The sequence below is a fragment of the Jaculus jaculus genome, chromosome 1 (genome assembly GCF_020740685.1).
Source record: "Jaculus jaculus isolate mJacJac1 chromosome 1, mJacJac1.mat.Y.cur, whole genome shotgun sequence".
NCBI lineage: Eukaryota > Metazoa > Chordata > Mammalia > Rodentia > Dipodidae > Jaculus > Jaculus jaculus.
The window spans coordinates 239,825,814-239,839,871 of record NC_059102.1 but is presented as its reverse complement, the minus strand read 5'-3'; the positions used below and the strand labels follow the sequence as shown (position 1 = coordinate 239,839,871).

General features: G+C 45.2%; 1 protein-coding gene across 3 annotated transcripts in view; it reads left to right on the top strand.

The window, feature by feature from the left end:
* LOC101600960 (carboxylesterase 1D) overlaps positions 1 to 14,058 on the top strand; it is a 35,364-nt gene that overhangs the window by 546 nt on the left and 20,760 nt on the right. For 2 of the 3 annotated variants that reach the window (XM_045149265.1, XM_004664868.2), the window contains exons 2-7: positions 3,585 to 3,789; positions 6,959 to 7,103; positions 9,224 to 9,357; positions 10,788 to 10,941; positions 12,395 to 12,499; positions 13,468 to 13,572. In XM_045149265.1, coding sequence (XP_045005200.1) covers positions 3,585 to 3,789; positions 6,959 to 7,103; positions 9,224 to 9,357; positions 10,788 to 10,941; positions 12,395 to 12,499; positions 13,468 to 13,572 — 848 coding nt within the window. Of the gene's footprint in view, positions 1 to 3,584; positions 3,790 to 6,958; positions 7,104 to 9,223; positions 9,358 to 10,787; positions 10,942 to 12,394; positions 12,500 to 13,425; positions 13,579 to 14,058 lie in introns of all 3 variants that reach the window. The other variant, XM_045149271.1, reaches the window with a different exon arrangement.

Below are 14,058 nucleotides of genomic sequence, written 5' to 3'. Positions count from 1 at the left end.
CGCTCTTCTGTGTTTTCTTAAGACAGAGACTCTGAACATGGAGCTATGGTTTTCATAAGCCCCGGTGAGCCACTAGTTTCTGCTGGACTAGGATTACATATGTGAGAAGCCATGCCCAGGTGTTGTTTGTGTGGGTCCTGGAGAATCAAAACGGGGCAGCCTTAGGCCCTCTCGGGCTCTTATGCTTGCAGCAAGCACTCTTACCTACTCAACCATCTCCCCAGCCCAAGGTATTTAACTGTGCAGTGCCTAGTGACCCCGTCTCTAAAATACATCTGACAATAGCACTTTTTTTTTTTCACTCAGCTGTGGTGAGGATGAAAATAGGTTTTTGTGTTCAGAGCACTTAGGATGGTCCCTGATCTGGAGAGGTGGTGTAGAAAAGGAATGGGTGAAAGGGGGTTCACTGAAAATGGAATGTGTTGGTAGAAATTTTGGCATGAGGTAAAATCAGTGCACTGAAAAGATTACTTGTTCCTCGTTCTCAAGAAGAGAGGGTAAATCGCTACCCCTGGGGTAGGGGTCAAAGCTGAAGTAACAGGCATGCAGGCAGAAGGGGGCTGGGGCAAGACCTCTGCTACGGTTTCTCCTAGAAACAAGAGAGGAAGCAGATAAAGTGGCATGGGGTCAGCTAGGTGAGGTTATTTCAAGGGATTTGGGGGTATAATGTTTCTCCCTACCAGGACAGGTTGGAGTGCCCCAAGCTAAGAGACCCAGATACAGCAGGTGACGGGTATGGACTCAGGTGGCAGGACTGTGGGGATGGCAGTGCCATCAGGACTGGTAGAGCCTCCCAAGTAGATCAGTTAGCTCCAGGAAACTGAGTTGTCAGGATGATGATGATGCAACGAGGGGATCTGGCACGGTCGTAGTCAGCTCTATATTGCTGGGATGAACCTCCAGACCAGAAACAGTTAATGGGAGGAACAGGATTTATTTCAGGCTTTCAGATCCAGAGGAAGTTCCATAATGGCACGAGAAGCTGGCCCTCTTTCACAGGTCCAAGCAGAGAGACACAACCACACAGCCAGCAGAAGGGGCCCAGGCAGAACTCACTCTGCACACCTTAGGCTAAAGTTCAGATCCACCCCCAGTGGCTACTCCCTCCCCATGTAGCAGGAATCTGCCTGCTAGGGGCAATTTTAATAACACCCGAGTCTACTGAGGAACAGACATTCAAACTACCACAGGTATATATCTCTGCCATTCCTTTGAAGGGGAAAACTGAGGCTCACAGAGATGTACATTCACCTAAGTCCATCTGAAAAAAAAAATTATGCCCTTGTCTTTCGCTGGCTGTGAATCCAACTGAGTGCTCAGCCCTCAGTACCCAGGCAGCCAAGGTCCCATCTGGGTTTTATCTTCTTTCTCACCCAGAGACAGGAGAGGCCTGGAACAGAGGCAGAGTAAGAAAAGACATAAATTTGAAATGGAGTATTTCTTTACGGTTGGTTACCTTGGCACCACCCTATTCTCATCTTTAGGAGTTCCAAATAAGTTGCTTCTAAATCCGGCTGGCTCATCTGAATTTAAGTGGGTAGATTAATGGTCACCTCGCCATTCTTCTCTGAGGGATGATGAGTGCCAAAGGCTTGGAATGAATGTCTGGCACACAGTCCGTGTTGCACAATGGTAACTGCTGTTGGTGCCCTTCTTGTTTCTCCCTCCCACTTCATCCAGTCTGGTTTTCGCTCATTTCTGGGTAGAAGGTCATCAGTGAACTAACACGGGCCACCCCAACCATTTCCTTTTTTGTTTTTCTTCAAGGTAGGGTTTCACTCTAGCACAGGTTGACCTGGAATTCACTAAGTAGTCTCAGGATGGCCTTAAACTCATAGCAATACACCTACCTCTCTCTGTCTCCCGAGTGCTGGGATTACAGGCATGTGCCACCATGCCCGGCTACCCCAACCAATTTCTATCAGATGTTATGTTCCTACACCTTGGTGCTCTTGCCAGCCCCACTTCCCTTGTTCCTGAGCTTCCACGATGCTGTGCCCTTTCTTCTCCTGCCCCCAACTCACTTTTAGCTGTGCCTGTCCCTGTGTTTTCACTTTCAATCATTCTTTTCTCTCACACGGTCCCCTGCAGTGAAGTCACACACATCCCTGGTGTGTACCCCATCTTCAGTTGGAAGAGTCCAACTATCCTCTCACCAACTCTGCCCAGTGTCGAGACACCCAAAACAGTGTCATCGGCTCACCTGGGGATGTCACTGGCTTCTCCAGTGCACCCGTCACACGTTTAGCCAGCACCACACACCTGCTCTTCCACCTTCGTTCTCTTCCACGGCTCCCACCTAGGAGCAGGAGCTAAGTTCTCCTTCAGAATTCCCCAAACACATCTCCACATGAAGTTCTTAAAATTTTCTCTTAGTTATAAAAAGGGATCCTTTTTTTTTTGTTTTGTTTTGTTTTGGTTTTTCAAGGTACGGTTTCACTCTAGCCCAGGCTGACCTGGAATTCACTATGTAGCCCCAGGGTGGTCTTGAACTCAGGGTGATCCTCCTACCTCTACCTCCCGAGTGCTGGAATTAAAGGCGTGCACCACCACGCCCAACTAAAGGGATCCATTTTTAAAAACAGAAACCTTACTTAGAGTACTCTACAAATAAAAACAACTTGAGTGTTACTGCTTGTGGGCATCTCAGTATCCATGCTTCCCAGGGGATGCACAGGGCCATCATTAGCAACAAGCAGCAAAACTACAGAGGGAGACAGGCATGCAATTTGCTCTGCAAGAATGGAGTCACTAAGGCAGACAGAAGCTTGACACCTACTCTGTCTTCCCTCTGTATGATCTGGCTCAGAGCCATGCTAAAAATATTCTAGACCCTCATTGTGTCCTTTGCCATTGAACTCTTCCATTGTCTACTGTATAAAACTCAATCCCTTGGCCAGGCATTCAATGCTTTCTCTGTTCTGCACCTGCGCCTCCAGAATTATCCTTCTCCATGGACCCTTGGTGGCATTTAGAAGCCACTGGCCCGTCACAGCAAGTCCCTTTATTGTTCTGTCTATAAGCCACTATACTGTTTCTCATTCTCTTTATCGTCACTACTCATTCCATCGTCGCTTAGTCGCCCATCTCCATGCTTAAGTCACAGTTCAAATGTGAGCAATCAGAAGGCTTCACTCACTTATAACTCAGGTAGAGCCTTCCTATTCCTTCTCCCAAAATACAATCTCTTTCATCTCAACATTAGGCCAAGTGTATCTGTGTTCCTCCTACTACAAGATCATTCCTCTTGAGCCCATTCTCTCTGCCCAGCATGCTTCTCAGAACCAGCATAATAATGGAAAAATGTTTCCAGATCATTTTAAGAGAAAAACCAAAGTTATCACTCATTCTTCACACTTCTTCATTGTACAATGACTTAAGCTGAATGCTTTTCTACTCCAGTTTGGACTGTTTAATCAATTATCTCGCAACATAAGGACACTAATTTTATGTGAGAAGCAAATGAGACCTAGAAGTGTTGAGGTGACTTATTCAATGTCTACAAAGTGCCAAAATGCCACTAGGAATCCAGGCCTGACCTTATCCACCTGACATGTTCTTTCCTGTCCACATCCATTAAACAGGACACCCGTCCTCACCACCTGTGGTAAACACCCTGCATGGGCAAGTCCTGGGGAAGTTCGTCAGCTTAGAAGGACTCCCTCAGCCTGTGGCTGTTTTCCTGGGTGTCCCCTTTGCCAAGCCGCCTCTTGGAGCCCTGAGGTTTACTCCACCGCAGCCTCCAGAGCCATGGAGCTTCGTGAAGAACACCACCTCCTACCCTCCTATGTAAGCCGGCGGGGTGGACTTGGGCCTCTTTCAGTGGACATCTGACTCAGAGTGAGGCAGTAAGGAGGCAAGACAATCCTCTGATTGGCTGTACTTGTTCAGGCATCCTTAAGAATACTGTAGAAAATCAAAGACATTCCAGGTAGGGTTGAAATACCATTCTAGAGCCCTTTACTTAGCATATACTTTAATGAGCATCTGTTATGAGTCAGGCATATTCTAGGTTCTTAGAAACCATTAAGAAACAAAAATAGGTCCCCTCCTTGATAAAGCTTATGCTCTAATAGAAGAAAGACAACAAAAAATTGCTAATCAATACAGGAAGTGCATATTATATTAGAATATGCTAACTGCTTTGGAAATAAGCAATTCGTGGGGGGACTGGAGAGATGGCTCCACATTTAAAATCACTTGCTTGCAAAGTCTGATTACCAGGGTTCAATTCCCCAGTACCCACATAAACCCAGATGCACAAAGTTATGCATGTGTCTGGAGTTTGTTTGCAGTGACAGAAAGCCCTGGTGCACCCACATATTCTCTCTCTCTCTTAAGTAAATAAATAAATAAAGATATGTTTTAAAATGAAATAAGCAATTGATTACATGAGGGAGATGAGAAGTAAGCTGTTGCATTCTCCTGTGTTGAACCTTGGTATTGATTTGGTATAAGGTGGGTGAGGATGTGTGGGTGAAGGATACAATGTGGGTGAGTTTTCAAGTTCTCACTCTTAGGTATGTCTAGCTACCCAAGTCACTAGCTGAGCAATAGGTGCTGCTCCCCACTCACCCTCGTCAACTGTATTTTTAAAAGCCCAAAGACTCCAGGTGGCCACTCAGTCACCCCTAGAGAAGCTGAAATGCTGGTAAGTGTCAGCTAAGACGTACCTGCCTCCTCAGCAAGGTACTTCTAAGGGTTCCCAGGAGTTTTTTCCTGGCTCTCTTCTTACCATCCCATTCTTTTCTTCCAAGAGTAATATTTGCTGTTTTTACATTCTGGTTGCAAATGTAATCACATATAATGCATAAAATGTAGAAAACACATGAGTAAATGTAAGAAAAATTAAAATCATACACAAGCCAGCTACTCAGAGAGAGGTGTTGCTAACATGTGAGATTGTGTTTTGCCTTCTTCTTTTGGCTGCTTCCTTCAAAATTCGATTATGGCTGATCACAAGATCTGAAGCTGTGATGCCATGATGAAACTTCCTCTCAAATATGTAAGACAGAAATAAACTTGGTCTTTCCCTAAGGAAAAAAAAAAATCTCAATCATAACTATGGATAGTGTGGATGACTGCCTTGCATATTTATACCTTGCATATTTACAGCATCAACACCATTGCACGCCATAAATATGCAGCAAATGTTTACTAGCCGCATTTAATTGAGTATTAAAGTATAATTTATTTACCCAAAACTTTATGCGGGTTCATTAAGTGGTTTTAATGTTCTTGAGATTAAATAAAACAGCACCATGATCAATTGTTATAACTCAACCATCACACAAGGTCATGGAAAGCTTAGGATAAGTTCCAAGCAGTGACATTTCTAAGTCAAAGAATATGAACTTTGGTTAAATTTGTCTCCAGAAATAAGCCATGAACTTTGCTTCCATGGAAACAAGTAAGCATCCATTCAGTAGTCCAATATCCATGCTTTGGCTTACTAGGTAAGATTTTTGTGTTAATTTCATAAACAAAATCATCTAATAATAGTAAACACATTCTTGGCCTTTCTTTTGCATTTTTCTAAATGCTAGTGGAGTTGAACTCTTGTTCCCATTTGCCATTTGAGTTACTGTTTTTATCAATATTGTGTTACTTCCATCAGCAGTGCAGGAAAAGTTACCTAGGATTGGAAGTCATCTTTGCCATTCCACTTGTGTGACCACCTGAGAGCCGTGGTCCCCTCTTCTGTAATCTGTGGACAGTGTCCCTGCTTCCTAGGAGCACTGAGTTCTGAGAACATGGCTTTTAAGCAGTGTACTTGAAATATAAGCATGCATTATCTTGACTACATGTCCCTAGGCAAGCTGACATTGTCAAAGTTCTTTGTGCCTCCGTTTCCTCATCTGTAAAATGGGAATCACAATGGACACCTGGGGCTGATCTGAGTCTTAACTGTACTCATACACAATAAGAGCTTGATTCAGAGTTTAGAACTCTTGGAAGAGCCAGTAACTGCCAATTCCATTCCACTTGGCACTGGACCTTTGAGACCTCCTGTCAGGATACTACTAGTGATTGCTCGGATGGGAGGATAGTTGAATCTTAACAGACCAGGGCTGCAAGGCCCTTAGAGATAGCTCTCACCTCACCTAGCACTGGAAGATTGCAGCCCAGTGTAGGAAAGGAACTTACCCAAAATCACCACCTGTGGCTAAGGCAGGACTAGACACAACTTTCCTGAGGTTGTCCCATAAAGATGCCACCCCTGACCTGCAGTGGGCTATCTGCCACTGGAGGTAGTTCTCCTTGTTTTTTTTTTTTTTTTTTAATTTTTTTTGTTCATTATTTATTTATTTATTTATTTGAGAGCGAAAGACATAGAAAGAAAGACAGATAGAGGGAGAGAGAGAGAATGGGCACGCCAGGGCTTCCAGCCTCTGCAAACGAACTCCAGACGCGTGCACCCCCTTGTGCATCTGGCCAACGTGGGACCTGGGGAACCGAGCCTCGAACCGGGGTCCTTAGGCTTCACAGGCAAGCGCTTAACCGCCAAGCCATCTCTCCAGCCCCTAGTTCTCCTTGTTGATGGTAGTCTCCAAGGACCAGATTATGTATACTGGTGGAGCAACATGGTCACCCCACAGCCTACTATGCAAAGTCTAGAATAGGGTAGGGCCCTGTTCAGATGGTGAAGGGAGGGTCCTCTTCCAGGGAAGGCCAGCACACGAGTACCTCCGTCTCCTTGGCCCAGAGCACCCCGAAGGCCCGGGGAAAGGGAGAGATGCCAAAAACTTCTCTCTGTGTGGCTGGGAAACTCTAGAGAGTCCCAGAGTTCCCACCAGGACCCCTGTCCCTAGATACCCTCTTACTCCTAGCAATGACTCAAGTCAAGTGAGAGCCAACTGCGCTTACAGGCTCGAATCTCCCCGTGCCAGGTCAGGCCCCACGTGACATACCCAGCTTCCCACTGGAAGAAACTCAGGCATGTTCTCTTCCTTCTCAGGTGCTCCCAAGATGCTGTGGGGGGACAAGTGCTCTCTGAGCTGTTTACCAACAGAAAGGAGAGCATTCCTCTCAAGTTTTCTGAAGACTGTCTGTACCTAAATATTTACACTCCTGCAGACTTGACAAAGAACAGCAGGCTGCCGGTAAGCATGGGACTCCAGGGTCCTACCTGTCAGTTCCAGCATCTGCATCTGCTGTGACAACGGAAGGGGAGGAAAGTAGCTGGGGGAGGGGCACCATGGGACATCAGAGCTTGGTGTGTGTGTCGGGGAGTGGGGGTGGTTGAGGTACACCTGAAATGTGCATCTTAATGTTTCCAGGTTCTCTCTCACTGATGGAAGGAAAGAATGGTTACTTTTAGTTACTAGATTAAGAGTCTGATCCCCAGAGCAGCTAAGTGTGTTTGTACCCATACCACCTGTGTGAAGAGAGCTCAGCTCTCCCTATCTCAAGCCTGTGCTGTGAGACAGACTAGAAATGGAGGGTACTGCAAGTGGGCTGAGGATGGAGGAGTATAGGGAAAATGTCATAAACACGTTTCATGTCTTGAGCAACACTCTGGGACTTTCTAGCAGCTCATTTCCCTCTCAGACTGCATTGGCACAGCCTGGTGACCCAGTGAGTCAGCATTTCGCATGCAAACAAAGAGCCTGAGGTGAGGCAGGCTGCCACTTACAGGTCACAGTGTCAGGGAGAATATTATGGAGAAGGTAATCCCTGGGTTGGAATAGTCAACATGCAGCCATTTTCCCAGATTCCCCCTGGTGTGGAGCAGAGGAATGGGAGGAAGTTGTGAACTTGGGGCCAAGTTTTGGTGCCGCATGCCCTTTGTAACCACGAGGAAATGGGGACAAATTTCAGTTGTGCCCACCTTTCAGGTCACTTTCTAATGTGGACTCAGTGTCCCCATACAAAGTCAGGCTTAGGGGCAGGAAAGGGAGTAGCATGAGCTGTTTTCACACAGTACTGTCTCCAGCGGCTTTGACACCTGCTCTGGACAGACACATCATAACCTTTTTCACACATTATAGCCCACCAGCTCTTGGGCCCAGCCTTCGCTGAGATGGCCTGGACTCAGGCCTTCCCTGGAGGTAACAGGAGTCCAAGAAGAAAGAGATACATGGGCTCTGGCAGTAAAATACTGTACATCTATTGACACTGGTCCTAAATCTTGGATGTGGCTTTGAGAAGATGAGAGATTTGAGCTGGTACTGACCTTCTCAATCTGTTTCCACAAGTAGGAATGATCACATGAGAGGGTTCACCATCGTCTGTCAAGCTGTCCCTCAGTCCTGGCTGAGCTCACACAGTGGCTGTGGGAAGGTCTGACTCCTGCCCCAGCTGTGCTATGGACACAGGCTGTGGGTTTGGGCAGCTAAGCACATGGCACTAGTGCTAGGGGACCTGGGCCAAGTCCTGCCATTGCCTTTTGTTTGCTATGGGATCTCGGCAGGCAAATTACCTCAGTTTCTTCTCTGTCACACGGGAAAATGTCACTCCCTACCACATGCATAGTTTATTATAACTGTTTAGAACAAGTAAAGGTCTTGATTCATAGTACACTTTATGATATTTAGTAGTAAATTACAACATTGTTTTATGCATTTGCATTCATTCCCTGCTTTATGTGCTGTTTAAATCAAAAAGGATAAATTGTGAGATATTGTATCCCCCCGCATCCTCAAGTCTTATCAGACTCCTAATACAGTAAGTTCCTAGAGCATTTCAGTCAAATGACCAAAGATGTCCGGGTGGAGATGGGGGTGAGCTGGGATTAGCAAGATGGGTGGATTTGGGTGTGCAAAAGAGACACTTAAGAAAGCGGCACCATCAGGGCGGTGTCTGCTTCTTCACTCAGGTAGGGAGACATTGAATTCACTACTGAAGAGTTAGCTGGGATGAGATGAAGCTGAAATACAAGGGCTGCTCCTTGCTTATGCCCAGCTGCTTGCATGGTCCAGGCAGGAGATGGTGGGATTATGGGGAGATCAGGACACCCTGGGCCCTTGCTGTTCCCATGACAACCTTCTCAATGTAAGCCTTGGGAGGATATGAGAGATGGGCATTGAGTGGCATGATGCCATGAGCCCCTACTGGGAGAGTTGGGGAGGAGAAACTACCTTTTGCCACCTTGCTGGGCACTGCTATTGTTTTGGTGATGGCCTCCCGAGTCACAGCCCAGATGTGAGTGACCAAACCAGATAACCTCTGCAGTCTCTCTAATTCTATGACCTATGACCTGTGTAGTTATGTCCTTGTCCAGGTGATGGTGTGGATCCATGGAGGTGGACTGGTGGTGGGTGGAGCATCAACCTATGATGGACTGGCTCTCTCTGCCCATGAAAAAGTGGTGGTGGTGACCATTCAGTACCGCCTGGGCATCTGGGGATTCTTCAGGTAGGGACTGCATTCTTCTTTCTGCATGTTTGTCTCTGAATTGGTCTGTTTTCCTTTAACAAAATATTGATACAGGGTAATCAGAAAGTCAATACATTTACTTAGCAGAGTTTCAGAGACTGAAAGCCCAAGGTTGGGTGGTTTCATCAACCTATGACCCTATGGTCTCTAGTGAGGACTCTTGCCAGGGTAATTCCATGTAGAAGGAATGGATCCCCACATGAAAAGCTATCACATGACAAGGGGGGAAGAGAGGGGTTTTGCTAGCTGTATAACGATGCATCTCTTGGAGAAATAACCAAGTGCCCATGAGAATTACAGAGGTCCCTCTTGAAGGCTGTGTCGTCTATGGCCCTAATCACCTTCATTTGGCCTCACCTTTTACAGGTTCTATCACTGCTAAATACTGCCACCGTAGAGACCAGGACTCCAGCCTTGAACTGTTGGGGGACAAATCTCACCCAGACTATAGCAGCTGTGACTACTCTTTGTTACAACCCTAATTAAAGCCCTTTGTCCTCTGGCCTGGGTACTTGCTGTGACCACTTACCATTATAAACTTGCTATTTTAATGTGATGGCTTCTCTACCCAGTGCCCAGAGTGTCTTTAGAAAAGTCACGTTAGCCTCGGCACAATGCTCTCATGATATTTATCATGACACAAGTCTTTGCCATGGCTCATAGCACATGTTCTGCCCATACCTCACAGCAGCTACACTCACGTGTTTGTATAGACAAGTGTGGGGTCATTGCACCTCCTGTTTATCCTAGACAAAAAAAAATTCTTTCTTGGATACTTATGAGACTCAAGTGCTCATTTTATTCAGGTCTCTACCAAATGGCATCACCCCCACAGCCTCACATCTGCCATGTTGTCTACCAGATTTTCTTTCTCTACTAGCTGGCATTATATTCTCTTTTCATCATTTGCTGTGTGGTCTGCAATGTGAGCTGAATGCAGTCAGATATATACATATATATATTTTGTTCCTAGAAGTGCTGTAGCTCTTAGACCAATTTTAGAGGTATGGTAGATCCACAGTATATTCTTGCCAGAAGAGAGTAGAGCCTCACAGAATATAATGCTATAGGCATGAAAGGTGAACACCTATGTCAGGGATGCAGAGCCCAGCTGGATTCTGGAAGGTCCCCTGAGAATCTGCAGCTCATCTAAGGACTTGAGTGCCTCGGCTGCTTTGCCATGATGTCTCTGCCTATACCTGTCCTGTGTTTTTTTTTTTTCTGTTTTTTTTTCTTTGTTTGTTTTTCAAGATAGGGTCTTGCTGCAGCCCAGGTTGACCTGGCATTCACTATGTAGTCTCAGGGTGGCCTTGAACTCACAGCGCTTCTCCTACCTCTGCCTCCCGAGTGAGTGCTGGGATTAAAGGTGTGCACCCCCACACCTGGCTGTGCCCTTTGTTCTCTTGCAGCACAGGGGATGAACACAGTCGGGGAAACTGGGGCCACTTGGACCAGGTGGCTGCACTGCGCTGGGTCCAGGACAACATTGTCAACTTTGGAGGGAACCCAGGCTCTGTGACCATCTTTGGGGAGTCAGCCGGAGGCGAAAGCGTCTCTGTTCTTGTAAGTGATCCTGGCACCAAGCTTAGTTCCTAGACTTGAGGTGGCTGCTGATAGGACCTCTTGAAGGCCAGCCAGCCAATCCAGCCTTAGACAACATTGTCACACAGTTTCAGCAGTTGGGGTGCTAAAGACCAAACTTTTCTTGGCCCTTGGGAACCTCAAGTTCCATTTCCCAAAAGAGGACCATAAAAATCTTCAGCTTCTCTCCTCACTGGGCTGAGGTCTCTCTCCTTCCTCAGCATCTCAACACCAGGCATCGCTTACTTCTGCTGGGATAGAGTATGGGCACAAACCATGCACAGGAAGATGTGAGGACATGAGTCAGAGCAGGCGTCCACCTTTGGCTTCAAGCCAGACCCACATGGTAAGGAGACTCAAGACACAAGGTCAGGCTGAGGCTTCCTCTGAGGTGATCTGATGACTCTTACATGGACAAGAGGAAGGAAAGCAACATGAATCAGGTTGTCTTGGGAAGGTGGATATGAGGAAGGAGGGACAGAAGATGGAATGGGGGATAGGGCAGATGTGGTCACAGGTATAGACTGAGGATAGTAGTGTCTTGCTGGTGTGTAGAACTCAGCTGCCTCAAACCTCATCAGGGGATCAGCTTCATTTCTAAAACCTACTTGTTTAATACTTAAATTCTCAAAGGAAAATGTTTTCAAATAAAGAAAAAGGGAAAATATGGATAAACCCAAAAAATAGTTACTTATTATCCAACCCCCCAGGGCTTGTCACTGAGAAAAATTTTACTTATTTCTCTAGACTTTCCCCACAATTTATTTTAGCACTCTATTTATATAATCTATTTATCTATTTTCCTCTTTACCATGCATGCATGTACCCATCATTCCATCAATAATCGCTTTTATCTCTTTCTCTTCATCATGTTTTCACATTGCATTTTTAATTATTTGATAAAACTTGTCCTGTATAGATTGTATTATAACAAAACTATTTTCCTAAATATTAAACACTTCTGTAATATTGGCTTTTTACGATGACATAGTATTTCATGGTAAGAGTGAATTTATTACCCAATTTTATAATATTAGAATCTTGGACTATTTCCATTTTTATTGTTATAAAAAGCATGAGTATTCTTAGAAAGTTGATAGGCCAATGCAATCCTCATTTCTAGGATAAATTCTGAGAAAAGAGTGGGACAAGTTAGTAATGTTGAGCCACAAATCCTTTTCTATCTCCTTTTCACTCCCAAGAGTGTTGCTTGTCCTGAGGTGACTGCCTCACACTCTTCATGGACTATTGTCCCATTCCACTGAGGTTCTCATGGGGAATCTCAGACACAAGAGAATTCTGGGAGGCAGGCCAGGACAGGTGAGGAGCTGTCATGTTCACAGAGCACCAAAGTAAACCAGGTGAGTGGCCAGAACAGAGAAGCCACTGTGCTATGGTGTGAGCATAAACTTACTCCTGTCTTCTTCCCTATCAGGTGTTGTCTCCCCTGGCCAAGAACCTCTTTCACAGGGCCATTTCTGAGAGTGGTGTGGCCCTTACTGATGCTCTGTTCACAACAGACGCCAGACCTTTGGCTGAGGTAGGTCCCAGCCTGGACAGCTCTCTTGATCTTCCCTGTACTCCACTGGTGTCCCCCTGGCTGCGAGATCCCTGAAGTGAGAAAGGTTGAACAGAAACGGCAGCTTTTAAGGGCTCTCTCTAACCAAATTCTGCAATCCCTGAAGTGAATGTGAGTCATGTTATTGAAACAACTCTGTACAAGTTTTGATATGGGAAAACTGGGTACAGTCCTGAACACATCCCATGTATTATTTCTTCTTATAGATGCATCCTCATCTAACAGCTAGGGAAATTGAGAAACATAGAGATACAGTGGCTTACCTGAGGTTATGTAGGTAGTAAGAGGAAGTTGAAACCAGATGATGCTTTAACTTCTATTACAAGAATGCCATGTCTACTTTTTTGTAGAGCTGGGGATAGGTGTTGTACCCATTTTAGCAAGGGTAAACTAACAGAAACCTGGATATTGATTGTGGAACCAGGCCATTATTCTGCTTAGTCAGAAAGGCAACACTGCAGGACTAAGCAGCTAAACCTCTGATCTGGAGCACTCTTGTCAAACCTCTGTGATTTTAGAAGTTGGGTGTAAGTGCAAGAAGAATGAGAAGAATTCCTGCAATTTATCTGTATAACAAGGTCCAGGCCAGACAGGACTACATACTGAGACCCTATTTCATTATACCCTTTTTTTGTTTTTGTTTTTCAAGGTAGGGTCTTGCTCTTGCCCAGGCTGACCTGGTACAGGCTGACCTACAATTCACTATGTCGTCTCAGGCTGGCCTCAAACTCATAATGATCCTCCTACATCTGCCTTCTGAGTGCTGAGATTAAAGGCATGCACCACCATGCCCCACCTGAGACTCCATTTCAAACAAACAAACAAAAATAACAATAAAGAAATTGGGTGCAGGATAGAAACACTACCTACATTGATGGAGGATGTAGTCATTGCTGTTGACCTCTGTGGTTGCCTGTGGTCTCTTGCAGCTAATTGCTACCCTTGCTGGTTGTAAAACCACAACATCGGCTGTCATGGTTCACTGCTTGCGTCAGAAGACAGAGGATGAGCTCTTGGAGACATCACTGAAATTGGTAGGTGTGCCCACTCTTGCGGTCCTGCCCCTTGAGTACTTGGCCTCTGGCTTCATCCCTTCAGGTTTCTTCTTACTCAGGACAAATATATGGTCTTTTTTCACCTTTCAGGAGCAGTATAAGCCTCCTGATCCCAATTAGGAATTTCATTTTTCTTTCTTATTGTACAATACCTTAGAAAGTAGTCCAATATTAGCATGGTGAGAAATTGCATGACATGCTCCAAAATTTATCAAAATATAGTTTTTGAACCTTCTTGTTTTAAAATATATTTTAATGAATAAAACATTCCACATTTCCATAAGTAACTACCATCCTGAACTTAAAAGTTGAGGCTATTCAATCGCAGTATTTTTAGAAAAATGTTGCAATATTTATTAGTTGATATAGAACTTAAATGTTAACACAGTAATAGCCCAGTTTTCTAGATATTTTGATCACTTCCTCAAATGGCATTCTAGGATAGTCATCCACTTCCTCATTCAT